This window comes from Brassica napus, chromosome A10 (assembly GCF_020379485.1).
Source record: "Brassica napus cultivar Da-Ae chromosome A10, Da-Ae, whole genome shotgun sequence".
NCBI lineage: Eukaryota > Viridiplantae > Streptophyta > Magnoliopsida > Brassicales > Brassicaceae > Brassica > Brassica napus.
The window spans coordinates 12,545,988-12,571,961 of NC_063443.1; the positions used below are offsets into that span (position 1 = coordinate 12,545,988).

General features: G+C 37.0%; 8 protein-coding genes across 9 annotated transcripts; 4 read left to right on the forward strand and 4 right to left on the reverse strand.

The window, feature by feature from the left end:
- Positions 1-1,524: 1,524 nt before the first annotated feature.
- On the forward strand, positions 1,525-2,439 carry LOC111210423 (L-type lectin-domain containing receptor kinase I.9-like). The gene has a single exon (XM_022710812.2). It carries the CDS (start codon positions 1,525-1,527, stop codon positions 2,437-2,439), a length of 915 nt encoding a protein of 304 aa, XP_022566533.2.
- A 4,726-nt stretch (positions 2,440-7,165) lies between these two features.
- LOC125579212 (L-type lectin-domain containing receptor kinase I.9-like) lies at positions 7,166-8,724 on the forward strand. Its single transcript, XM_048743024.1, has one exon. It carries the CDS (start codon positions 7,243-7,245, stop codon positions 8,143-8,145), a length of 903 nt encoding a protein of 300 aa, XP_048598981.1. The 5' UTR covers positions 7,166-7,242; the 3' UTR covers positions 8,146-8,724.
- Positions 8,725-9,337: 613 nt separating this feature from the next.
- LOC106370381 (putative L-type lectin-domain containing receptor kinase I.10) lies at positions 9,338-11,774 on the forward strand. The gene has a single exon (XM_013810394.3). It carries the CDS (start codon positions 9,544-9,546, stop codon positions 11,536-11,538), a length of 1,995 nt encoding a protein of 664 aa, XP_013665848.2. The 5' UTR covers positions 9,338-9,543; the 3' UTR covers positions 11,539-11,774.
- Positions 11,775-11,939: 165 nt separating this feature from the next.
- LOC106370382 lies at positions 11,940-12,604 on the reverse strand. The gene has a single exon (XM_013810395.3). It carries the CDS (start codon positions 12,557-12,559, stop codon positions 12,098-12,100), a length of 462 nt encoding a protein of 153 aa, XP_013665849.1. The 5' UTR covers positions 12,560-12,604; the 3' UTR covers positions 11,940-12,097.
- A 100-nt stretch (positions 12,605-12,704) lies between these two features.
- On the reverse strand, positions 12,705-13,922 carry LOC106370383 ((R)-specific enoyl-CoA hydratase-like). Of its 2 annotated transcripts, none has more exons than XM_013810398.3 (4): positions 13,811-13,922; positions 13,288-13,562; positions 13,067-13,182; positions 12,705-12,989 (listed from the first exon to the last, which is right to left on the reverse strand). In XM_013810398.3, exons 2-4 carry the CDS (start codon positions 13,552-13,554, stop codon positions 12,872-12,874), a joined length of 501 nt encoding a protein of 166 aa, XP_013665852.1. In that variant the 5' UTR covers positions 13,555-13,562; positions 13,811-13,922; the 3' UTR covers positions 12,705-12,871. The 2 variants fall into 2 exon arrangements, with proteins under 2 accessions (XP_013665852.1, XP_013665850.1); XM_013810396.3 differs by having other exon boundaries at positions 13,784-13,833.
- A 9-nt stretch (positions 13,923-13,931) lies between these two features.
- On the reverse strand, positions 13,932-15,084 carry LOC106370384 (adenylate kinase isoenzyme 6 homolog). Its single transcript, XM_048743025.1, has 3 exons — positions 14,715-15,084; positions 14,417-14,562; positions 13,932-14,311 (listed from the first exon to the last, which is right to left on the reverse strand). Exons 1-3 carry the CDS (start codon positions 14,922-14,924, stop codon positions 14,131-14,133), a joined length of 537 nt encoding a protein of 178 aa, XP_048598982.1. The 5' UTR covers positions 14,925-15,084; the 3' UTR covers positions 13,932-14,130.
- Positions 15,085-17,418: 2,334 nt separating this feature from the next.
- LOC106369726 (ADP-ribosylation factor-like protein 13B) lies at positions 17,419-18,882 on the reverse strand. The gene is made up of 3 exons (XM_048743026.1): positions 18,770-18,882; positions 18,149-18,644; positions 17,419-17,942 (listed from the first exon to the last, which is right to left on the reverse strand). Exons 1-3 carry the CDS (start codon positions 18,803-18,805, stop codon positions 17,683-17,685), a joined length of 792 nt encoding a protein of 263 aa, XP_048598983.1. The 5' UTR covers positions 18,806-18,882; the 3' UTR covers positions 17,419-17,682.
- Positions 18,883-23,418: 4,536 nt separating this feature from the next.
- On the forward strand, positions 23,419-25,709 carry LOC106371600 (thiol protease aleurain-like). The gene is made up of 7 exons (XM_013811678.3): positions 23,419-23,870; positions 24,193-24,308; positions 24,452-24,525; positions 24,602-24,866; positions 24,952-25,083; positions 25,190-25,325; positions 25,448-25,709. The coding sequence occupies exons 1-7, from the start codon at positions 23,552-23,554 to the stop codon at positions 25,483-25,485; spliced, it is 1,080 nt and encodes a 359-aa protein (XP_013667132.2). The 5' UTR covers positions 23,419-23,551; the 3' UTR covers positions 25,486-25,709.
- The last annotated feature ends 265 nt before the right edge of the window (positions 25,710-25,974 follow it).

Sequence of the window (25,974 nt, forward strand, 5' to 3'; positions counted from 1 at the left end):
AAATATAAATTTATGCTTTATATGTTTTTAATTTTATATTAAAATATGAAAAACTAATAGTATTAAAATAAACCAAATTAATTAAAATACATGTATTAAAAATATTAATATATTAGATTTTGTGCACCATAATTTTTTTATAAAGAAAAATCTTGCTTATATAGTATGTTTATGAGATATTAAAAAGAATTAAATTCATTAGTTTGATAATATTTTTTTATAAAAATTAATCACAAGATAATATAAAGTTGATTGACTTGATATAAATTATTAAAGTGGAAAGAATGATGTATATGCTCAATTTTTGAATCATACAATTTTTAGTTATGAATGTTATAATATATTTATCTTATATTTTTAATATAAATATATGTTTATATATTTTTATATACGTTTATGATACATACCCACTTCCTAATACTCCCTCAATTTCATATTAAGTGTCACTTTAGCATTTTTTTTCCTGTTACATAAAAAGTGTCATTCTACAATTGCAATGCAATTTATATTTATTTTTAGCTCAATATTAAATATAAAATGCATTGATCTTATAAATAAATATATTTTTCTAAAATATTATTGGGGAAACATATGACATTAATGAAAACATAAATAATTTCAATCGGTTTCTAAATGTCTTAGTGACACTCTTTGTGAAACGGATGAAGTATTTTTTTAACTCTCGTTTTCACGCTTCCTTACAATTCTGCTTTCGGATACTTGGTTCTGCTTCGGCATATATACATAGTTCCGCTTCCATGCAACATAGCTTATAAGTATTAGACCTCTGTGACATTTAGGTTGTCTGAGAAAACTAAGCTGTTCCAGCGTCTTGGTGTGGCTAGTGGCTACGGCGACATAACCAAAGTACCAAACCATTGAAGAAGACCTCTATAATATACAATTTGAGTCATTTTCGGATTCTGCAGAAAAAAATAACTCTAGGTTGACAAGGTAGGATATTCATCATCTAAAGAGTAGTTGTCATGCATATGCCAAGCTTCTTCCTTTTGGTCTGGCCCGTAGCTGGATGGAAGTATCCTTACAAAAAAACATGGGTTGCTCTATTGTGCAACCGAAAGGTCAAGGCCATGTTCAAAATATGTTATTTTAATAGTATCGTTTGTCTGCTTCCATATATACATAATACGATAGCTTCAAGTTGGTGCATTATATTATTGTTTCAGGGTAGGGTATCACCATGCAAAAGAAAGAAAAAAGGGTAGCCCCATGCAGCAGACGCGGTTGTCTACTCTGATTCAAGTTGAGATCTCATAAGTTAAAATATTGTTTCAAAATGGGAATGGAAATTTTAGCAAAAAAAAAAATGGGAATGGAATACTTTGAAAACCAAACCACGTGAAGCTTTATTAAACAAACAATATTAGAAATTTTGACAGGCTTTGATTACTAAAATAGAAGCTCACGTTTTTCTATGTTCATTTTTTATCCAGCTTGAAAGGTTATAAGATGCATTGTTTTGAGGTGAAAGATTTGCACATCAGATCCAAAACAACATCAACAATGGCTCGTTGGCTGCTTCAGATCCTTGTTATATCTTCTCTTCACCTCATCTCTCTATCAAGTCAACAAGAGACAAGGTTTGTTTATGAAAACTTTCTTGACCAAGAAGATCTTTATCTAGATGCTTCTGCAAAGGTAGTTCCCAGTGGATTATTACAACTGACAAACACTTCAATGAATCAAATTGGTCATGCTTTTTTCAAGAAACCAGTTGAGCTCAGTTCCTCTAAACCACTCTCTTTCTCAACGCATTTCGTGTGTGCTCTGGTGCCTAAGAAAGGTCATGAAGGCGGCCATGGTATTGCCTTCCTAGTATCTCCTTCACGAGATTTCTCACATGCAGAGGCAACAAGATACTTGGGGGCTTTCAACGCATCAGCACTTGAATCATCTCCCTCTTCTCACGTTCTCGCTGTTGAGCTTGACACTATTTGGAACCCTGAGTTCAATGATGTCATTAACAATCACGTGGGGATTGATGTGAACAGTCCTGTATCTGTCGGAGTAGCCTCAGCATCTTACTATTCAGACATGAAAGGGAAAAACGAAAGCATAAACCTCTTGACCGGAAAGCCTATACAGGTTTGGGTGGATTATGAAGGCACTATACTCAATGTTTCTATTGCTCCACTTAAAGTCCAGAAGCCAAGTCGGTCTCTTTTGTCACAACACATCAATCTTACAGAAGTTTTTAGAAATAGTTCGAGACTGTTTGTTGGGTTCTCTGCATCTACAGGTGCAGCGGTCAGTGACCAATACATTGTTGGGTGGAGTTTCAGTACAGACAGAGGATCACTGCAGCGACTTGATATCTCAAGACTTGTTGAAGTTCCTCATTCTTCAGCTCCGCATAAGAAACTTCCTATCATTCTGCTTGTTTGTCTAAGTTTTGTGGTTTTGTCTCTTCTTGCATGAGTTTATTTCCACATATGTGTTGAAATGTTATTCAAAACATGAGAATAAAATGGTAGCCATGTTCGGAATCTGATTTCTACTATGGTTTATGTTGATAATGTTCCACTGATATGGCTTTCTACAGGACAGAACTTAGGTTCACCCCTTAGAGTGAACCTTTAAATTCACCCCCACCTTTTATGACCAATCAACTTTCCAGATAGATTATTAATTAAAAAATATTAAATTAAACAAAAAATAGCTACAAAAAATAAAAATGCTAATTTTAACGACACTAACACTTCCAGTGAAACCCTAAATCCTAAATTTTAAATTCTAAACCCTATACCTTAAATTCTAAATCCAAATCCAAACCCTATACCCTATACCCTATACCCTAAAATATTTTAAGGTCATTAAAATTAGCGTTTTTATTTTTTGTAGCTATTTTTTATTTAATTTAATATTTTTTTAATTAATAATTTATGTAAAAATTTGATTGGCCATAGAAGGTGGGATGAATTTAAAGGTTCATCCTAGAGGTGAAATTAAATTCTGTCCATAGTTTAAATATCGTAGAATTGTTGTCAAAAGTTAATCAACTGTTTACAAGGCAAAACGATATCAAGTGTGATTGGCTAAAAGCAGCGTAACTAGGCGAAGAATAAAAAGTGGAGAAAAAGAGTGAAAAAGAAAATGGGAGGAAAAACAAATATCAGAGGGAGATGAATCATTGTTTCAAGAGGAGTAACGGGGAAGAGAGAGAGAGAAAAGAAAGAGAGAGAAAGCAGATCTAGTTGGTTCCGGCGTACCGCCGGCGCGTGCGCGCACGTGCCGTCGCCGGAACGGGAGTCCGTCAGTTTTTATAGCATTCTTGGTATCTCTCCTTTGTATCCCTTCTACTCTCGCCTTGTCTGAGCTCTGGCTGCGACCTAATCCATGGTGCATGGCGGTTTGTCTGTTTTGGAGTTAAGACGCGACGGTGGGAAGGGGTTTCTACGGTGGAGAGACGGCTCGTTTTAAGATTAAGGTGCGATTCCGGGAGGAGGAGATTCTCACAGCTCCGTCGTCGTCGGTTTTCTCCGGGAGGTGGAGACTCTTCTTTGCTCCGCCTCCGCCGGTTCAGTTTTTTCGGGAAGAGGAGGCTTGCATAGCTCTGCCGTCGCCGTATAGTTTCCGGAGGGTAGAGGCTACTGTAGCTCTACGCTGCCGGCTTGGAACCCGTAGGAACATTGGGTGTTTAAAGGTGAAAGGTTGGTTTGGTTTTTGTTCTTGTCGGCTCGGGGAGACAGGAGATACATCGGATGAGATCTTTGAAGAAGATAAACCTCTCTGTGGTTCATCACCGACAAGAGAGGTTAGTGAGGTCGTGATTTACATTCGAGAGAAGAGTGGGTGGTCCTGAGGAAAGCGCGGTATGTCCGATTAAGTTTTCGATAGGGGACCACCGGAGATGAAGGCGGTTTGATGCGGGTTTCGAGATCCGGCGTAACCAAGGTGTGGTGAGGTGGCCCTGGAGGCGTTTCGAGGTGGAGAAGATCAGGTTGAGGCGGTTTGCGACGCGTGTCGATCCGAGGGTGTAGATGCTTCCACGTGTTTCTGCAACCTGCTTCCTTGATGCGCTTTCTCCAGCCGGCGTCGTTCGGGTCTGAGTGGTGTGGGCCGCGGGCCGTTTTAAGTGTTTACATTGTAGCCCGTATGCGTTGGGCTTCTAGTCTTTTGTTTATGTATTTGGGCCTTGGGCCGGTTTTATTCAATAAAAAAAACATCATTTGGCGGAAAAAAAAAAAACAAGTATCAGAGTAAAACTCTTACTCCAGCGGAAAGAGAAGAAAAACTTGATTATAAGAATTACAAAAAGACAAAAGAATTTACTCCACTCTAGCGTAATGATTTTCATTCTGATTGGATTGATCCCAGCGTAACTTGGCGAAAACTAACTTTTACTCTATAAAAATTACTCCAAAAGTGAATTTCAGTCACACTCATCATTTTGATTTGAAAAAAAAATTAAAAATATGCTCTTTCGGGTTTTAAATATGTAACAAGATTTGTAGTTGTTGTCCCTGATATTTTGCTTAGTGGTTTGCAATTTAAATTGTGTAGATTGGTTGTTATACATGAGTCAACTGTTGACAAGACAAAACAATGTCGTTTTGATTTGAAAAAAAAAATTAAAAATACGCTTAATCCGGGTTTTGAATATGTAACAAGAGTTGTAGTTGTTGTCCCTGATAGTTTGCAATTTAAATTTCTTCTTAATTATATGAAACGTTAATTAGTATGTGAGTTAATAAGTGCAGTAATGTTTTTTTCTATAATTTCATGTATTACAAATCAAAGTATTATTCAGAAAATGTTACTTTTTCATTTAGTTATATTTTCTGTGAAATTATCTATTCCTTTAAAAATTCTATTTCAAACTTTGTCTTGTGACAACAATACGTATTAGGATATTTTGTATGAGGCATGGGAAAAGAAGCTTGATGCACACCGATTCGCGTATAACGGTATAAGTCTTTATACAAAACAACAAAAGGGTTCAGCAAGGACGATGGATTCTTTTTCTACATACGCATCTCTTTCGCTCAAAGCTACACAAGGTGAAAGCATTTGTCCATTGATCTTTTATCTGATTTTAACTTTACAGTTTACACTAACGGAGATTCACCATTGCCTGCTGCCTCTAGAACATGTGGCTTGCTTAGCTTGTGTCTTTAATATTTTACTTGCAACCATCAAAATTACCAAAGATGATATATTTAGTTTTTAAAGTTACAAAAAAGAATTTAGCAATTTTATTTTCTAAATCATTATTTAGTAAGCAGTAAAGAAAATATACTGTTATAGAAAAATAAATTTCTTCTTTTCCTAATTTAATTGACACATCTATATCACAAAATTACATAGATTAAATTCTACAACAAAATTTCTACCCTTGCAGCACAACCAATCATATATGTATTAGACCTCTGCAGAATTCAGGTTGTCTAATAGAACTAAACTGTTCCAGAATAATATTTTTGTAGTCTTGGTGTGGCTACTGGCTATGGCCCCTACTGCGACATAACCGAACCATGAAAAAATACGCTCTGAGTTGCGGAAGAAAGTATTATGCTGTAGTGGTTATCTGTTTCTCTTCAATATTAGCTTTTGTGATATGAGTATGTTGTTCATGTGACGATGTATTCTCGTGCAACTGTTGAGCAGAATTAGGAATATCCTAAAAGTAGGAAGGACTTAACGATTGTTTCCATCATCAGTTGTCATATTCATCCTCTAAAGAACGTTCGTAGTTGTCATGCATATGCCAGGCTTTCCTAGGCTTCTTCCTTTTGGTCTCCCAGATAAACACCGGAAGGTCAAGGCCATGTTTAAAATATGTTATTTTCTAATAGTATCTTTTGTCTGCTTCCATTTAAGATAGCTTCAAGTTGGTGCATATTATACTATTGTTTCAGGGTAGCTCCATATTATAGCAGACGCGGTTGTCTACTCTGATTCAAGTTGAGATCTATCGTGAATATTTTTGAAAACTAAACCACGTTTTGATTGTTATTAAATAAACCACATTAGAAAGTTTGGTAGTCTTTTTGATCAAACAACTTTCATTGAAACTTAAAAGAGTTCAACTCCATCAATGGAGGATACAATAAAGCTACAAAGAGCTAAACAAACCAAAGCATAGACCAATACACTGGACAAGCAAATGAGAAAGCTTAAACAACAAGTACTCAAATAAAAGCTTAAAGATAGAGGTGATATCACGAGTTCAACCACCGTTGTCTCCGAAAGAGGACAGTCAAACAAGAAGACTTCTTCAAATTGACATTCTTCTTCGAAACAATAAAGGGAAGGGATGAAACCCTCCATAGTCAAAGCGGTCAGATAGTTGACACCATCTAAACGAGAGACGATAAACATCTTCGCTTCTGCTTCAAACAGAACCATCTTCAAAACAATGTTCCCTATAACAATTTCACTAGTAACAAGTGATAGATATGGGAGGACAAACGACTCCTTAAAGGAGAAAGGAGGGCAATTAAAGCCCAAACAAACCAGATTTGCTGGAAAGATACATAACTTAAGAACTTTCACTCCAAGCTGCCACGGGAGGAGAGAATGCCATATCATTACAAAAGCCATTAGAGCAAAGGTGGAAGGAAGCCTGCATACTGCAGTAAATGGACAACTGCATACTGCAGTAAAGGACCACACATAGACCACAAAAGTACCAACAAAGGCCACAGTAGCATAACTAAATGTAACCGAAACAGTCGGGACTAACAGAGAAAAACTCGGATCCAACAAACCCAGTTCATATGAAATCATCAAACTTAGCTTTGGATCTGAGAACTTATGGGGAACGGTAACTGTAACCCAAAGGTCGTACAACTGAAGTAAACCCGTGAAAGATAAAGTATCAGGCGGAGAGTCAGGAGGAACCGGTGGATCTGGAGGATTTGACAGGAGAGCAACCTTCAAATTCGAATCTGGTGGATCTGAGGGAGGGCGTGGAAGTGAAGCTGGACCTGCTACGAGCGGCGCCATGGATGGAGAGGAAGAAGCTTCTCGTTGATACACGTGAGGCGAGACCAACGGCGGCGAAAGGGTGGTAAAACCCTAATCGCCTTTGCTATCTCTTAGCTTTTCCTTTTTCTTTTGTTCTAAGTTTGGTAGTCTTTGATTACTAAAATAGAAGCTCACATTTTATTTTTGTTCATTTTTTGTATCATGCTTGAAAGGTTATAAGATGCATTGTTTTGAGGTGAAAGATTTGCACATCAGATCCAAACTCTCTCTCTGCTTCATTATTATATAGTAATGGCTCCTTGGCTGATTCAGATCCTGATTATCTCTTCTCTTCATCTCATCTCTCCATCAAGTCAACAAGAGACAAGGTTTGTCTATGAAAACTTTAGCTCCCAAGAAAATCTTTATCTAGATAAATCTGCAAAAGTACTTCCCAGTGGATTATTACAGCTGACAAGCGCTTCAGACCACCAAATCGGTCATGCTTTCTACAAGAAACCAATTCAGTTCAGTTCCTCTGGGCCAGTCTCCTTCTCGACGCATTTTGTGTGTGCTATGGTTCCTAGGAAAGGTATTGAAGGTGGTCATGGCATTGCCTTCCTAGTATCTCCTTCTATGGATTTCTCCCACGCACAAGCAAAAAGATTCTTGGGGGCTTTCAACGCGTCAATAAATGGATCTCAAGTTCTTGCTGTTGAGCTTGACACTCTTTGGAACCCTGAGTTCAAAGATACTAAAAGCAATCACGTGGGGATCGATGTGAACAATCCTATATCTATAGGAGTAGCTCCGGCGTCTTACTATTCTGACATAAAAAGGAAAAACGAAAGCATAAACCTCTTGAGTGGAAAGCCTGTACAGGTTTGGGTGGATTATGACGGCACTATGCTCAGTGTCTCGATCGCACCACTTAAAGTCAAGAAGCCAAGTCGGCCTCTTTTGTCACATCCCATCAACCTCTCAGAGATTTTTCCGAATAGAACGAAACTGTTTGTTGGGTTCTCTGCAGCAACAGGGAACGCGGTGAGTGGTCACTATATTCTTTGGTGGAGTTTTAGCACAAGAAGAGGATCACTGCAGCGACTTGATATCGAAAGACTTGTTGAAGTTCCTCATTCTTCAGCTCCTCATAAGAAGCTTCCTATTATTCTGCTAGTTTGTCTAACTTTTGTGGTTTTCTCTCTTCTTGCATGAGTTTATTTCCACATATGTGTTGATATGTCAAACATGAGAATAAATAATGGTAATGAATGAGAATATGTTACAAAATTTTCAGTTACAAGACTTCCTTATTCCTTACCAACTGTTGAAATTGTCACGTCGCCAACAGAAGAGTTTTAGTCCAATTTTAACAGCATCAGCAGTTAGAGGTAATTTCTGAGGTACATAATACATTCATCTCAGCAAACTGAGTTAGTTGCTCTCAAGATTGTTGTGTAATCTGCCTCACTTGTTCCAATATAATCAGTTTGTCCCTTTGCAAAACGTTTATCCACTTAATGATTGATTATAAACATTTAGTTTATTTTGCCCCTCTCTGTTTTACCAAGTACAGAAATGAGATTTCTCCTGAGGCATTATGATTCCTCAACACGCTGGTCAGATATCAAATGACTCTCTGTTAGAAACTGTTTTGTTTAATGAGCCAGAACTGTGTGTGGTTATGAATCGGAATAATAAGTATTTGTGGGATTTGGGAAAGAGATTGGGTGTTCTTGGAATGTATTGGAGAGAAAATGTTAAACAACATATGATGTGACGATTTGATAACTGTCACACCCACAAATGACGACAAATGTAGTAGTAACTGAACCTGACAATACATGTGACAAGTGGCTAATGATGTGTGTATTATGTCAGCCATTGATTTACACAATGTGGTTTATATTAAAATGACTTTTGTATATATGGATGGATATTTCACTCCAGATAAACTATACTATTCGATCCAATATAAAAATAAACTATCTAACAACCATGCCAAACCAAAACACTACTAAATTCAATAAACAAAAGTTCATATTTTCTTTCTAAAACAATAAAGATGAAATCGAACGTAGACCTTTAATGCCTTGCAAAGCAAGTAACCTCTATCTCCCAGCCTGTCTTCCTTATAATCTACAAAAGACATTTCTTTTGGTTTCTGCATAGGGAAAGGCCCAACGAAATATGTAAAGTACAGTCTTTAAGGATTTTTTTGGGGTCAGCACATATAAGCTAGCTAGCTGGCTGAGTAAGATCTAAGACAAAAGTTAGAGTTTAATCTTTTGTTTGACCCGTTATTATTGTTTCTAGCTACACCCACATGCAGTGTTGCGTAGTTTCACTGGGTTGAACTTGAGTCATTAATGTTAAAATACTGTCTCAAATGAAGCTTTATTGTTAGTTTATTATATAGCATTATTGAAGTCCAGTGTGTAAAGGGAAAAAAGAAAAAAAACGGTGATGCTAACTAATATTCCCTTTGGATAAACAAACAATACTTTACACTAAAACACAAAGCCTCACTTCTTTCTTTGTTCCCTCTCTTCACCTTGCAAAGGTTATGTTCTTCAACACAGATCCAGCAGACTCTCTTATTCAACATAAGCAATGACTTGTAGATTGCTTCAGATCCTGATGCTCTCTTCTTTCCATCTCATCTATCTATCATCTCAACAAGAAATAAAGTTTATCTACGATAACTTCCACAAGCAAGAAAATCTTTACCTTGATGGATCTGCAACAGTTCTTCCCAGTGGATTATTACAGCTCACAAACGCTGGAGATCATCAAATGGCTCATGTTTTCTACAAGAAACCAATCAAGCTCAGTCCTTCTAAACCACTCTCTTTCTCAACACACTTTGTCTGCGCTCTAGTTCCTCAGCCAGGGCATGAAGGTGGTCATGGCATGGCCTTTGTAGTATCTCCCTCTACAGATTTCTCACATGCAGAATCAACCAGGTACTTGGGGATCTTCAACGTGTCCAAAAATGGTTACCCTTCTTCTGATGTGCTTGCTGTTGAGCTTGACACTATCTGGAATCCAGATTTTGAAGATATAGACAAGAACCATGTGGGGATTGATGTCCACAGTCCTCTTTCTGTAGGAATAGCTTCAGCTTCTTACTATTCAGACATAAAGAGGAAGAACGAAAGCATAAACCTACTGAGTGGGAAGCCTATACAGGTTTGGGTGGAATATGAAGACACTTTGCTCAATGTCTCAATGGCTCCTCTTGAAGTTGAGAAGCCAAGCCGGCCTCTGTTGTCACAACTCATCAATCTTACAGAAGTGTTTCCTAATAGTTCAAGTCTTTTCGTTGGATTCTCTGCTGCAACAGGGACAGCTACAAGCTATCAGTATGTTCTTTCTTGGAGTTTTTGCACAAGTAAAGGATCTTTACAGAGTCTTGACTTGTCAAGACTCCCTGATGTTCCACCTCCAAGAGCTGAGCACAAGAATCTTTATCAGCTGGCCATTGTCTTGCTTGGTTTTGTGGCTACCATGGGGTTAGGTGTTCTCATAGGAGTGTATCTTTTCAGGAAGTGCAAGTACGCGGAAGTGACCGAACCATGGGAGAAGGAGTTTGGTGCGCACAGATTCTCTTACAAGTCACTATACAAAGCAACTAAAGGGTTTAGCAAAGATGGTTTTCTAGGAAAAGGAGGCTTTGGTGAAGTGTACAAAGGAACTCTCATGCTAAGCCGAGAGATAGCTGTGAAGAGAATGTCTTATAACGGTGATGAAGGTGTGAAGCAGTTTGTGTCTGAAGTGGTGAGCATGAGGTGTCTGAAACACAGGAACCTTGTTCCACTTCTTGGTTACTGCAGGAGAAAGCATGAGCTTCTTTTGGTCTCTGAGTACATGCCCAACGGTAGTCTTGACGAGCATTTGTTTGATGATCAGAGACCAGTACTTTCTTGGCCTCAGAGGCTTGTGATTCTTAAAGGGATAGCTTCTGCTCTCTCTTACCTTCATACAGGTGCTGATCAGGTTGTTCTGCATAGAGATATCAAATCTTCGAACATTATGTTGGACGGTGAGTTCAACGGAAGGCTAGGGGATTTTGGTATGGCGAGGTTTCATGACCATGGAGGGTATGCATACCCAACAGGAGCCGTTGGAACTTTAGGGTACATTGCGCCGGAAGTGATTGATATGGTGGCTTCCACTGGAACTGATGTGTATGCCTTTGGTGTTTTCATGCTTGAGGTAACATGTGGGAGGAGACCTGTGGAACCACAGTTGCAATGCGAGAAACGGCTTCTGATCAAATGGGTTTGTGAGTGCTGGAAAAGGGATTCACTGCTTGATGCTGTTGACCCAAGACTTGGAGATGAGTTCTTACAAGAGGAAGTGGAGATGGTTATGAAACTTGGTTTGCTATGTTCAAGTACTGTGCCGGAATCGAGGCCTACGATGGAACAAGTGGTCTTATACTTAAATAACAGCCTGCCTTTGCCTGATGTTTCACCATATACTGTAGGGGTTAGTAGTCATTCTTCGGTTTTGATTGATGCAGCCTCTCTTGTAGCTTCAAGTAGCTGGTCAGCTTCCTCCATAGCTTCTTCCTTGGTCGATAACTCCGCTTCAAAAGAATAAGCCGTGGTGACATACATTGGATTATAAGATCGTTAGTCATAGGTAAACACCAAATGTACATATAGAAGAAAGCAGATCTTCTAGCTTTCAAGATTGTTGTATCTCTCTCACTTTGTCTCGGATCAATGAACTTGTCAGAAAGTAATCTTCAGTCTTATCCCTGTTGGTTTAATTTGTATCATCTTGTTTTCCTTTAAAATGAATATAAGCTTTCAACTACCATCCCTTTTTAAATCTCATAGTGGCTATAGTTTTCACTTCAAGAAGCTCTTTAGCACCATCAGCCTCTCCTCCATCACACAATCACATATGAAAAAGAAAAACTAAGTAAAAAGGAATGTGAATATGAATGTGAATATGAATTATAAAATAGCAATCTGATTCAAATAGAGTTTTAAATATGAATTATAAAATAGCAATCTGATTCAATTACTAATGGAAACGTACAACAACGGAAATATCACAAAACTTGTAAGCACTACAAGTTTCAGACCATAGTCTTTAAAGAAAAGAGAAATGAAAAAAGAACCAAAACAGAACAAGAAGAGAGTAGTCACATTTAAGAAACAGGTGATCCATTTGCAAGAAGTTTGGAGTTGTTTCTTCCTTCAATCTCCAAATGAGTTGAGTTTGGACTTCTTGGAATCACAATCCTAATCACGATCTCACCCGCGTCGCCGTTCTTGAGAGCCTGGCCGGACGGAAGAGGAGATGATGGAGAAGAAGAAGAGATAGTGACGACATTAGTGGGATGATGATTCTCTTTAGATGATTTTTGTGGCCGAACAACCCACATAAGGTTGTAACCTATACTCTTATGCAGTAATATGACAGCAGAGGTGACAAGAAGTTGGATGATCCAAGGTATGGTCATGAGTAACGTTCCGCATATCGAAAAGAATTTCGTGTAACCAAAGTTGTGTCTTCTCGTGGTGGAGAGACTGAAGAGAAGGATTCCAACTAGTGTTATCCATAGAGAATGTGAGATGATTGATCTTAGAGGGAGTCCTCTGTTTTCCATAGCTCTCGTTATCTTTCTTCTCTCATTGAGAAAGAGTCGTAAATTTTTGTAGTTAAAGATTTTCAAGATGTTGTTAGAGAAATAAGTGGTGTTTAGTTCATATATTATCTCAACTTAATTTTTTTTTTCTTTTACAGAAATATCGGTTTAAGTTTAAATTTTAATATTAAAAAAATTTTGAATATCAAAATTCAAAACAATATATCACGGCAAAGAATCCTTAACAACTATGAAAATTATCAAAAGGATGTTGAAACTGAGAAAACAAAAAAAAAAATTCAAAAAAACTTGCTACCTTGAAAGATCTGTTTTCTATCGTTCTGAAGAACTAGGTTGTAGCAACTCGAGGCTTGGTAAGACTGCAGTAGCTTCACCATCAAGAACAACAAGTTCACTGTGATTCTTGATGCATTTTGTTGAGAATTTGACACTAACAAAGAGAAATGAGGTTTAATAACAAAATACTAAAACCTTTTGTATTTCAATAGGTTTAATAAGTTAGCTTACATGTACTTATTCTTGGTTTCTCTTAAAGCTGTGGCTTGTACCAAACCGAGAATTTCATCCCCTACGTACACAGGTGATCTGAAATGTAGAGTCTGAGATACATATACGGCTCCAGGCTGCAACAAGACCAACAAGACTCAATATGTTTCAGTAAATCTGTATAGAAGCACTATTAGAACATGTGGATAATGAACATATGCAAAATAAACTAGAGAACTTACAAAATGGGAAGAGATAATACGGGGAAACATGGAAGACACAAGCATTCCATGGACAAGGCGATTCTCGAAACCGGCTTTACGGGCAAGTTCTTGATCGAAATGAAGTGGGTTCCAATCATGGCTTACCTCAGCATAGCTCTTAACGTCTTCACTTGAGTACACTCTTGCTTCTCTTAAAACATCTCCAACTTTAAGTGTACTTGAAGTAACTGAAGAGAGACACCTCGAAACAAGGACATTTCTCTGAAGAAATGTCTTCGCCAGCATCGCTTCACCTGAACCACAAAAAGGAAAAAAAAAGGTTCACGTATCATCACATACACAGTGGCAACTTGTTCTTATTGAGTCATTTTATCGAACAACTTGTAGGCATGCAGTTGAAAATCAAAAGTTACAAACTTTGCAAGATTATTTTCCCAATTGCTAACAATACAGGATCATAAACTAATCTTATAATCAAATGTTTCAGAAATAAGAACGACAACAAAAGATTAACCTAGTTGAATAAGAGAAAGACTCATACTTTGCCTCAAGTTTAACTGTACCAAACTTGTCTAACTCGACTTTTGAGCTCAGGCTGTGATTAAACTGAGTTCCGTACTAATGACTAATACCATACCATATTGACCCATGACCATGATGGGTACGACAACAAAAGCTTTCTTTTATTAAGTACCAAAAGGAAACATACATAAGCTGATTGCAACAGCTGCATTGTCTTTCGGAATATGAGTTTACAAATTGCGAGCAAGACAATCAAAAGACACTACTATAAGATGAAGCTTGTAAATATTGAAGATGCATTGATCATCAATTTTTTCAGTATGATGATCCTCAACTGTCTCAGGGCTGCCATGAGGTGATCCATTCAGTCAAACTTGCGACATTGTCGGAGATATCTTCGATGGTGTCGCTTTGCAGCGCGATGACAATCTCCTCTTGGTAACTATCTCTTGCTTCTTCGAGCAGGACTTGGAAGATCTCGCATTCAATGTTGTTAGCAAGCTTGGTTCCCGAATAACCCCTGGTTTGGTTTGATTTGAGGACAAAACCAAAACATGTTAAAAAAGCCAAACAACAACTAAAACTAACACTTTCGATGAATAAAGGATTGGGTTTAGATTCCGACCTCTTGGTTAAACGGTCATACAAGACAGAGTTCTCAGTTTGAAGGACGACAACACGATCAAACCAGCGCTCGGGAAAGAAGTCACAGCCGTGGTAATCAACAATGACACCTCCTCCTTCCATTATATCTTCAAGCTCATCACACACCTTATCAAATGTTACAAAAAAAATACAATAACAGCTAAGTAAACGAATTGAATTCCCTATTTGTCTGATTAAAGAGTTAAGATTTAACCAATTACTCAAAAGTTAAATCCAACCGAAGTAGCTGAAAAGATAGATTGAACAAACTCACTCACCAGGTCTTCATTAATGACGTGGCACTCGAACTGATCGTCCCAACCATCGTGCAAGGTTTTCTCTTTGACCAGATCTCCGACGCAGATGTAACGGAAGTTCGTGGCTTCCGCCAGAGCAGAAGCCGTCGTCGATTTACCGGTACCGGGAGTCCCCGTGATTAGTAGGTTCGGCCTTGGGCGCCTCGTCCCGTTGTTAGCTCCTTCCGCCATGCTCACGATCCTCTCTGTTAGAGGCTTAAAAGAGTTTTAGCTTCGCCGCCGGCGTGAGATTTGGAAGGGAAGAAGAGAAGAGGAGAGTTTAGGGTTTTTTTCACGAACCTAAAGCCTAAAGGGTGAGTGAGTCCCTCGCGGCCGTCAAACTGATTGATGTAAGATAATCCAAGGGTGTTGAAGTTTTTTTGAGAAATTTTATCTATTTTCTTTTTCTACGTTACAACTCACAAATTCAAAATAATACAATTTTTTTTTTTTTTATCAAACAACATTTTATAAATAACTAGTCTCCATTAGAAGAGGAATTGTTTACAAAGATGATAACAAAGCCATACTGGCTAACAACTTTGCTGCAAGAAAAGACAAGCAAAAACACAAAGATAGAAGCAATCATTATACATAAACAACTAACATTGCTGAAACGTCGTAGTATCTCGACAATACTAGGCTTAAGCAGTGGAATGACGCCATAGAAAACAAAGAACACAATCAGTGAACTAGTGCTTGTGATTGGTACTGCAACTAGTGCAGAAATAACAATCGTAATACTGGCTACAATAGCAGAGGCGATATGACACCAAGATGCTGAGCCTTTGAACAATACAGAGAACAAATCATCTGTAGAGCAATCTTCCAATCCAAAGGCTGACCGTGCAAAACATGAGCAGCAACGATACAAAAACAATGGTAATATGGAAGTTGAAGTTGGTTTCATAAGAGTGATGATAATGAAGATCTGAAACCACAACCAAGCTGAAAATCTGCAATTCAACATTAAGTATTCTACTCTAGAAAAAGTTAGACAGATCTGAAACCAAGATGTAATAGGCAACAAACACTCTATAGCAGAGTAGAAGGAAGCAACAGGAAACAAACACTCTATAGCAGAGTAGGAGGTAGCAGGCAGCAAACACTCTATAGCAGAGTAAAGGGTGGATTCAACTATCATAAAGGAACCAATAGTTGGGAAGAAGTTACCGCATAGAGAAATATAAGCTAGCAATGGTGTCTCTGGCGAGGGAAGTCTAGCGGCAACCACGTACTTGGCAATAATGGTACAGAGACAAGTTACAATATCACTGTGATGGAGAGGAACACTTCTGGTCTCAGATGTCGAAACTGGAAAATCCAGATCTAGGGTTTGGGCTAACGCTCGAGGAGATACACTGGATAAGTTGATGAGTAAACGAAGAAGAGCAGGTGCATCTGGAGGGTCTGGTGGTTCCAGCGGCTCGATGGGAGAGAAAGATCCCAGCGGGGGAAACTTACACGGTGGTGGATCCGGAGGAGGCCTGGAATGCAGCGGGAGAGGAGCAGTCGCCATCAGAAACATGAAGGAGGAAGCTTCTTCGGAGGAAGAAACCTAAACGGCGGCGGTGGAGCGGAGCAGATCCATCCGAGCGGCGCACATCGGGAACCGGGCCTGGGAGATTTCTTCTAGGGCGAACTCTATTTATCCAATGCTATGTTCTGATTTCTTACAAAATAATACAATTAAATCACGTGGTTTACACTGATGACATACTTTGAGTTTTTATCACAACTATACGACACTCTAAGATACTTTAACACTTACTAGAACAATCAATCACCAAACCATGAAATCAAGGTTTTTCATCAAACTCGCAATATCACATTTTCTTACCAAAACTATAAAACTATGTTTTCTCACCCAAAACCGCAACATCATGTTTTTCATAAAATACCGCAAAATCGCATTTTTTTCATCAAAATCATAAAATAATGTTTCTGTTAAACTGCAAAAAAAAAGTATTTTCATATTAAAATCACAAAATTCAATTTTCCCATTCATAAAATCAAGTAAAGCCGAAAACTTCAATTTTGCGATTTTGACATAAAACATAATTTTTCAATATTGACGACAAACTTTATTTTAAAGAGTCGGCAAAAAATATGGTTTTTGTTTTACAAAAAAAAAAATATAATTTTGCAGTTTTGATAGGCAATGCAATTTTGTGATTTTGACCCTCCAAAAAAAGTAATTTTATGATTTTAACAGAAAATATGATTTTGTAATTTTTACGAGAAAACGTGATTTTGTGGCTAAATTGTAAAACAAGGTTTTGCTATGCACAAATACACTATTTCTACAATCCAAATGTACATTTTTTTTACCATTTACCTTATTCAACTCGTTTTAGAATATGTTCTTCTTTATCGGCTACTGAAATGTGCAGACTCCTATGGGTACACATATATGTTAGTTATGTTGCGATTAAACAGTATTCATTGCACTTCATCAATATGTATAATCATTTACAAAAATTACACAAAACTACATTCATTTTGTATGCAAATGTCTAAGCGCGAGCTGATTGCTAAATTATGTATAACGATACTAGCATGTCTTTCATTTGTTTATGTATCTGCTAGAGAAGCAAGAAAAACTCGAAACAAAATTGCTATAATATCACGCAAACGTCAATGATCATTGATCAAATTACATGAGCTTTGTATTCATAATGATTTTCAGAAGACTCGATATATATTTTATTTATTTATTGAACTGAAGAACACTCGATTTTAGTTAACCAAACACAAGGATATCATTCAACAACCATAACTTGGATGATCAAGTCTTAAGGCACACAAAACAATAGAAATACAACATTTGATAAAATACAATAGCAAATAAGGACACAAACTTTATTGTAGTAGATAGATGAATTTTTTAGTTCATGGACTCGAAACATTATCATGAAAACTGGAATACCCGCCGTTCTCCCCTTTATTTTCAACTGGTCGTGTTTCCTCTTTGAGATGAATATGGGTTTTGCGTAGATGTACTTGGTCGCGAAGTTCCTTGTGCGTGCGTTGATGTACTTGGTCGCCAAGTTCCTTGTGTATGCGTTGATGTACTTGTTTCTCCTGTTCGTTGTGCTTGCGTGGATGTACTTCGTTGTACGGCTCCTAGTGCTTGCGCAGATGCATTTGTTACTGTGGATATGGCGCTCAACAAACTTCCTGTGATTCCTGCCACCATTGAGGTTCCTTCTGCGCATCAGATGGTTAACACATATCTTATTGTTAATCAACAAAAACTGTACCACGAGAAAATGAGGATACAATCTTTTATTTTAGAAGATGAGATGAAATTGTAGTTCATGGAGCTCAAACCGATCGCCAACTCAAAAAATAAAAAAAATGAAAATAAACTAGAGGAAAGTAAGATTTGTGTTGTCACAAGATGATGCAAGCACCTGAGTTATTTTCCGAAGCTCGTTTCCTCCTCTCTTCTTCTTCCTTCTCCTGCCTGATCTTCTCTTGTTTTCTCTTTTCTTCCGCTAAATCTCGTTGCCTCCTATTCTCTTCCTCCTTCTCCTGCCTGATCCTCTTTTGTCTCATCTCTTCTTCTTCCTTCCAGTGTTGCGGTTTCACTGCCCTTGGTTCTTTTCTATCGTTCTTCTTTCCAAAATACCCTTTTATATTGTTAGGAAGAAGGTTAAACGCACCCTTACCGATAGCTTTTACATTCTCAGCCGCACCGACACCTATAGCGTTCACCTGCGCAGCAGCACCCGCCCCGACACCTTTTGCCTGCTCCAAGAAACTATAATTTTGCGATGCTGTCCCGTTTGAGCTGCTGGCATCACCATTGAGCGGTTTACTTGCTTTTTTTATGTTAATAGGTCGTTTGCCTTCATCTTGCTGCTGGATCTTGACTTCTGGTTCCTTTGCCCCATCTGGTACAGTCTCCTGCAATTAAAATAATCAGTTCATAGTATAAGCTACATTAACCCTTATCACATAATATATATAAATTTAAAGCCATTGAAATGTAAATTTCTTAAATTTTTGTTCTGGGAATTGAAAAAACAAACCTTCTTCTTTTTGAAACAGAAACAACAAAAATTCATTTTCTAAAAATAGAAAATATTATAGAGTGAAGAGAGATAACAAAGGAGGCATATGATTGCAACCTTGCAGCTTGCTCACTAAAGCTTTGCTTTGCCGTTTATTTATACGATTTCTTATACTGATTAGTGAATATAATAACGATTAGTCGAGTCACCTGAGCTACAACATGAAATAGTAAACTATGGACGACTAAAATCTTGACGAATACAGACAATTTAAATCTTATTATATTCTCTTATATGATTGATGGTTAGACTCAAAACATTTTGGGTCTTATGATATTATAGACGGTTAAAATAAAAACAAGTTGAATCTTTTTTATATAATAGATGGGAAGAGTAATAACAATTTCAGTCTTTCTATATAATATGTGGGTAGAATGTAGCTGCGTCTCTTACTTTATTGTCTTTAACTAATACCGTGTTATATGGACATATACCTATTCGTCACTTTTGTAAATGATATAAGAAAGACCCTAACCATTTCTTCGAAGCTAGGAAATAATATACCCAGTTTATAGAATCAATCCAGAACAAAATTAAAGCATCGAGTTGTTTTGTATAATGCTTTAATTCAAGTTAAGAATTTATCGGAGGTGTAAACATATTGCCAAGGATAAGAATGGGTTCTTTGTTACAGAAATTGGCAGATTTTGAGAAACATTTTTTATCATCCATTGAATCAAGAGGTCCAGAATGGATCAAAGTCTCGTATACTCCTCACGCCAAAAATAACAATTTCAAATGTTTTTGTCTATTTTCCTATTTTAATAAATATTTATTTAAATTAAAATAGAGTAAACGACTGTAAAATCAGAGAAAATTTTAAATAATTATAGTTTAACCCGGCGAATTATTCAATCTAATTGAATATCCATTTGGTCAATGCATTCATTATCTTCAAAATTCCAAAATTGACTTAAGTATTTTAGGTTTTATTCATTTTTCCTATTTCTTCTTTCTTTTTTGAAATAAATAATTTTTTCAATCCCACTGTTCTCCTTTCATCCTTTAATCACTGGAGAAAAAAAAAAATTTTCAATAAGAGACGTCGAATCTTTCTCAGAAAAAATAATGAACCATGAATTATTCAGTGAAAGGAGAAAAACGAACCCAAAATAGTATAACTTAGTGAAACTAAGTGCAAGTATAAAGCTTTGTACAACTTAGTATAATTTCAACTGTTATAATATATAATTCAGTATTACTATGTGCAATTTATAATGATGGCTTAATTTGATATACTTAATTTTTTTTTTCAAATTCAGCTTTTAGAGAAGGAAAGTGAAACCATGCAATCTCTGATGGTGGAAACATGGAACAAAGTGAGAAAAATGGTGGTTCAGGTTGTGTAGAGATGAAAAAGAGAGTGTTGGTAAGGGTGTAAGGGAGAAGAACGGTGAAAGTGATAATGGAAAAATGTTGTTGGAGTTGAGCAAAGCGAGAAAGACGCTACGTAAAAAAATCAACCATTATCAACCAATACAAGAAGTAAAGAAAAAAAATCAATCATTGCAATCAATGCAAGTTTGTGTAACCCGTTAAGAATTAGTCAAAGTTTCTTATTTTTGTTTGTCAAACTTTGTAAAGTTCCGTATTATTTTGCTTTAATTTTTGTGTAACCCTGTAAAAACTTGGAAAAACTTTACGTTCCATTAAATGATACAAATTCTGATTAGTTATACTTCCCAAGTTCTTAAAACTATCATAATAATATGAATAAAACAACTTAAAACTATCATAAGCTTCCTCTCAATATAGAGTTTCTCAATACAAGTAATACAAATGTGCCAAGCAGCCACAGCGCGCAACTATGGCTGATGGATTCAACAAAGTGATGACATTTGATTTGAGAGAAATTCAAAGCAACAATAACAACAGCACAATCTCTAAGCAAAAAAAAAAAAAAAAAAAAGAGACAAATCTGCTATTTTGCTTCCAATATCGCTCATCTACCTTCAGAGCATAAGACAATTCATGTAAAGCTGCTCATTTTTTTCCGTTGTGGCATCATTGTCTGCGTAGAGATTACACACCTTCGCTTTAACATCTTCAACTTGCTTTTTCGAGTTCAAATCATTCTGTCGTTTCCACTGTCTTACAGCTTTCCTACAATTTGAGATATGCTCCATGATATTTGGATTAGATGGTATGTGAGGTGAGTTCCACCGTTTATCAAATTTGAAATTTTTTCTTTTCTGGCTGGTATGGACAAGATATCTGCAAGTACTGGACGATGATTTGACCTCGCATACGAAGATATTGAACTTTTATGTGAGAAAATTTCTCATGCCAATCCTCATTTCCTAAAATTTGGTTCAAATGACACCAAACATAACCACAACTTTTTTTTTGCCCATGACATTTGATTTCTCGTATAAGGAAACTCAAGTATGCCTGCCACAATCCGTGATCATTTTGGTTAAAAAAGGCAAAAAAGAGGTATCAGACCTTCTCTTCTCTTGCCTCCAATTCTCTTTGAGGATAGCATGTTATTTCATTGAAATCTCTCATAAACCAAGGTCTCTCTCTAGAAATAGCAAAAACTGAGTCCCCATAAACAAATGTTGTTATGTAATATTTTAATTCATCTAAAACTATCTATACATCAATCATCTTATTATTCGAAAATAGAATCTGAATTTGAAAATCATTCATAAAAAATAATGCAAGTCATCTCAACAGTAAACAAATTATTATATCCCAAATCCATTTGGATGTTTTGCAACACTGTTTTTTTTATTCCTAAAATAAATCTTCAACACGATCCCTCCGGCTCCTATCATATAGTTGTCGTCAATATATTAAATATTTCATATTACTAATCAATAAAATTAGTCATAGCAAAGAGTAATTTATAGTTTATTCTGTTTCGTGTTAGCTTCATGAACTCTCTCTCTCAGAACTTTTCGGTTTTGACGATTATAATTAATATACGGAAATGCAGCTAGATACAATGCTTGCCAAAGGGGAACAAAGTTAAATAAGTTATGGGAAACCCAGTATCCGCTCTTTGTGTATTGCCAAATAGATTTTTGTCACCATTGTATGAATCTTTAGTATATATTAGATGGGATATCAACTAGCTAGTTGAACTAAGGCAAGAGACACATGTTCCATTTTCCTGTATAATCTTTTAAAAGGCTGGTTTATGTTTATGCTTAACTGGCTGTATCTAGTATGGTTGGCTTGCGGGCAGCTTATACACAAGAATCTGAGAAAACAGCTGTTTGAAAACGTCAAAACTCAAAACACTTTTTCAATATTAAATAGATGGAAATGGTTTAATGCAAAACCTAATATTTCTAAAGATATCTCAAATCTTTCTTTTTTTTGATACTAACTAGATTCATGCGTATGTCCTTAGCTCACTGAGATATCCCAAGATACAACTAAAAGGTAAATAACAAAAGGATTGCATGCCGGCCAAAGAACGAAGATAAGCGCACACACAAAAAAAAATCAACGAACTCGTCGTCGTTAACGCGTTCAATATGATATGTCAGTTTTACTTGCATACATATATTCAGTTTAAGATAATAAGATCAAATCATGATAAATTTAATTGTTAAATGAATATAATCAACCAAAGAAAGAATTAATCAGAAGCAAGGATGAAGTCGTCAGCGGTTACGTATCTCATGACATATTCGTTATCTCTTCATAACACACATTTCACATGAAACCGTTTATATATTTGGTAAACATAGTACACGCTGTAGCATAATCAGCCCAACAGAGTCAAATATTATCTCTACTCTTTATACATAATTCCGTTACAACACAAAAACGAAAGATCTTTGATACATGGAGAAGAATACAAAGAAAGAAACGAGAAAAGGATGTCTTCCAACTCTCGGATGCATATATCGATGGAAGAGCAACTGGAAGACTAAGAAAGAAGAAAAAGCGGCTCGGAAATGTAAGTCACTTGTCTAGTCAGATGATAAATTTCATGATGTTGTATTCATTGATGATGAAACTAATATTACATGGTTGTGGTTTCGGGTTCGGGGTTTTGACGAGATTCGGCCCGGAACCTCCTTGTATTAAATACAAAAGATGATGAAAAATGGAAAAGATTAGGAAAATTTAGTTCAAGAGAGGCGGCCATGCCGATGAACCACAGCGCGCCATTATGGCTGATGAATTTAACAAAGTGAAGACATTTGACCTGAGAGCAATCCAAAGCAACAAAAACAGCATCAAGAATGAGGCGTAAAAAAAAGACAATTACTTTCCCAGGCTTTTCAGTCAAAAGAAGAAAAAATAGTCTGAAAACTATTATAACAACGTCAATCCTTGTGTACAAACGTCGTACAAGTACTTTTTATTCATCTTGGTTGCATATCTGACAAGAAAGATCGGTTTAGACCAGGGTGCCTTGTGTTATCTACTTTTGTCAAAGGATGTGATTGTATAAAATAAATAAAAAGGGTTCTGAACGGAACTAGGCCATAATCCATGGACTAGTTTGCAATATTCCCGTATTTGAATAAAAAATCATGAAGCCTATGATTGATTGATTTTTGTTGTTGGTATAAAATGACATCACCGTACACGTCAACAGTCCAAGTATATAGGACAACAACTCTCCACTCACAAACTCCCACGTGTCCCGATAACGTTCCCGTCTCTTTATCTCTCTCCCTCTTCCGTCTTCTACTAGTACTCTTCTCACATCGCTCTTCTAGCTAAACCACTGAAGCAGAGCAGAAGCGTTCGTTGAGACAAAAAGGAAAGACAATGATGTCTGTGAGAACAATCTTACCACCGGCAGTTCTGCTGATCCTCATCGCTGTATCCACGGCGGAGAGTATCGGATTCGATGAGTCAAACCCGATCCGTATGGTCTCCGACCGTCTCCTGGAGGTAGAGGAATCCGTTGTCCAGATCTTAGGACAAACCCGCCACGTTCTCTCCTTCGCTCGCTTCACTCACAGGCACGGGAAGAGGTACGAGAACGCGGAGGAGATGAAGCTCAGGTTCTCGATATTCAAGGAGAATCTGGATTTGATCAGATCCACTAATAAGAAAGGCTTGTCTTACAAACTCGGTCTCAATCGTAAGTTTATATTATCTATCTTCTCTTTGGTAGAGACTGGTTAAGCTGTGTGACGTTTTGAAAGTAGTATCTGAGTGGAAACAAGTCAAAGGATATATAAAATAAATAACCTTTATCCGTCTTGGGAGCTTCTACGTTTAACTTTTTTTTTTTTAAGTTATGACTTTTATATATGTTTTGCTTCACGTGTCTCAAGATTGGAGTATATGAGCACGAGAGAGTAGTTTGCGTGTGAATATGTAGCATCAAAGTTCATTTGTTCTGCTTCTTTATTATTTTATTAAAATTTGAACTTTGCTAACTGTCTCTTGAATACATACAGAGTTTGCTGATATGACGTGGCAAGAGTTTCAAATGACCAAGCTTGGCGCTGCTCAAAACTGCTCTGCCACTCTAAAGGGCAGCCACAAACTCACAGGAGAAGCTCTTCCTGAAACCGTAAGTCCTCCAGTATTCTTATTCTTGCTGCACTGTCTGAAACCATTCAGTTCCTGTTTTTTTTTTCAGCTTAAAGAAACGTATTTTAGCTGCAGGCCTTTTTCTTTAATTTGTCTCTGAGTCTCAAAATTGTGTAATTGCAGAAAGACTGGAGAGAAGATGGTATTGTTAGCCCAGTCAAAGACCAGGGAGGTTGTGGTTCTTGCTGGACATTCAGGTATATATTTTGAAAATTTTGTGGGATCTCTTGATACAAAAATTGATAACTCATATGATCTATCTCTGCTCTGTAGTACTACTGGAGCGCTTGAGGCGGCTTATCACCAAGCATTTGGAAAAGGAATATCCCTCTCTGAGCAGCAGCTTGTGGATTGTGCTGGAGCTTTCAACAACTATGGCTGCAATGGTGGCCTTCCTTCCCAAGCCTTTGAGTACATCAAATCCAACGGTGGCCTAGACACGGAGGAAGCTTATCCTTACACCGGTGAAGATGGAACCTGCAAATATTCATCTGAGAACGTCGGTGTACAAGTCCTTGACTCGGTCAACATTACTCTGGTAAGCATCTTTTACGGATTCTTGGATCTTGCCTGCCTTACAAATTATATGTAATGTGTAATGAGGATTCAAACAACGACAACAGGGTGCTGAAGATGAACTGAAGCATGCGGTTGGATTGGTACGACCAGTAAGCATAGCATTCGAGGTTATACACTCGTTCCGGCTTTACAAGAGCGGAGTTTACAGCGATAGTCACTGTGGGCAGACTCCAATGGTGAGACTTCGTTCTTCAAACTGCTTAAAATGTTAATACTGTTGCATGTAGACTAATCTTAGCTTGTTAGTTAGTGTCTGATTCGTTTTCTCAAATGTGGCACTAGGACGTGAACCACGCTGTTTTGGCGGTTGGCTATGGAATTGAAGACGGTGTTCCATATTGGCTTATAAAGAACTCATGGGGAGCGGATTGGGGTGACAAAGGTTACTTCAAGATGGAGATGGGGAAGAACATGTGTGGTACGTTCTTTAACTCTCATTAAACCATTATCAGACGATGTTAACAGATAATCAGAATTTCAGATGTTATCATATTTGGTCTCTCTCTCTATATATGTTGTTGATTCGTTCTTGAACTGCAGGTATCGCGACATGTGCATCGTACCCGGTTGTGTCCTAAGATGATCAGCGAATGTCAGTCTCTCAGTGATCAGATTACAATCATGTTCGCATATATATTGGATTTAAGACATTACTTGAAAGTCACTTGGGAGTGCATAGTGTTTTATTATGCTTGTTGTAACATAAGGTCTGTTCATATGTACAAAATGATGCATACACTACAGACGATAAACTTTATAATGTATCCCTGTTAAATTTAAGAACAGATTTATTTGGACCTTATTAGTAGCTTTGTTCTTGATCCTAAGCCAATTTCTATTAAAAATAGTTACAATTTATGATATATATACATTCTAAATTTTAAGTAAATATATTGATTTTATTTAAATAAAACGTTTTATTTAAGGAAATTGCAGCAGACGATCGAAATTAAGACAGACATACGCAAAAAAAAAAAAAAAAAATAAAATACCCACAAGATAAAAATAAGAATCGCGGAGAGAGTCTGAGTATGATATACATATAATCAAAGAAGAATGAGATTAGT

What these genes read in the sequence shown, in the direction of transcription:
- LOC106369726 (XM_048743026.1), bottom strand. Translation starts at nt 18,805, where the DNA reads ATGAATTTTTGTTGTTTCTGTTTCAAAAAGAAGAAG. An exon ending in TCTGTTTCAAAAAGAAGAAG is followed by an intron (nt 18,645 to 18,769) that starts GTTTGTTTTTTC and finishes TTTTAATTGCAG; the next exon opens with GAGACTGTACCAGATGGGGC. An exon ending in AGCTTCGGAAAATAACTCAG is followed by an intron (nt 17,943 to 18,148) that starts GTGCTTGCATCA and finishes TCTGATGCGCAG; the next exon opens with AAGGAACCTCAATGGTGGCA.
- LOC106370381 (XM_013810394.3), top strand. Translation starts at nt 9,544, where the DNA reads ATGACTTGTAGATTGCTTCAGATCCTGATGCTCTCTTCTTTCCATCTC.
- LOC106370384 (XM_048743025.1), bottom strand. Translation starts at nt 14,924, where the DNA reads ATGGCGGAAGGAGCTAACAACGGGACGAGGCGCCCAAGGCCGAACCTA. An exon ending in ACGTCATTAATGAAGACCTG is followed by an intron (nt 14,563 to 14,714) that starts GTGAGTGAGTTT and finishes ACATTTGATAAG; the next exon opens with GTGTGTGATGAGCTTGAAGA. An exon ending in TATGACCGTTTAACCAAGAG is followed by an intron (nt 14,312 to 14,416) that starts GTCGGAATCTAA and finishes AAACCAAACCAG; the next exon opens with GGGTTATTCGGGAACCAAGC.
- LOC111210423 (XM_022710812.2), top strand. Translation starts at nt 1,525, where the DNA reads ATGGCTCGTTGGCTGCTTCAGATCCTTGTTATATCTTCTCTTCACCTC.
- LOC106370382 (XM_013810395.3), bottom strand. Translation starts at nt 12,559, where the DNA reads ATGGAAAACAGAGGACTCCCTCTAAGATCAATCATCTCACATTCTCTA.
- LOC106370383 (XM_013810396.3), bottom strand. Translation starts at nt 13,808, where the DNA reads ATGAGTCTTTCTCTTATTCAACTAG. An exon ending in TCTTTCTCTTATTCAACTAG is followed by an intron (nt 13,563 to 13,783) that starts GTTAATCTTTTG and finishes TTTGTGGTTCAG; the next exon opens with GTGAAGCGATGCTGGCGAAG. An exon ending in GAAACCAAGAATAAGTACAT is followed by an intron (nt 12,990 to 13,066) that starts GTAAGCTAACTT and finishes TCTCTTTGTTAG; the next exon opens with TGTCAAATTCTCAACAAAAT.
- LOC106371600 (XM_013811678.3), top strand. Translation starts at nt 23,552, where the DNA reads ATGATGTCTGTGAGAACAATCTTACCACCGGCAGTTCTGCTGATCCTC. An exon ending in TTACAAACTCGGTCTCAATC is followed by an intron (nt 23,871 to 24,192) that starts GTAAGTTTATAT and finishes GAATACATACAG; the next exon opens with AGTTTGCTGATATGACGTGG. An exon ending in ACTGTGGGCAGACTCCAATG is followed by an intron (nt 25,084 to 25,189) that starts GTGAGACTTCGT and finishes ATGTGGCACTAG; the next exon opens with GACGTGAACCACGCTGTTTT.
- LOC125579212 (XM_048743024.1), top strand. Translation starts at nt 7,243, where the DNA reads ATGGCTCCTTGGCTGATTCAGATCCTGATTATCTCTTCTCTTCATCTC.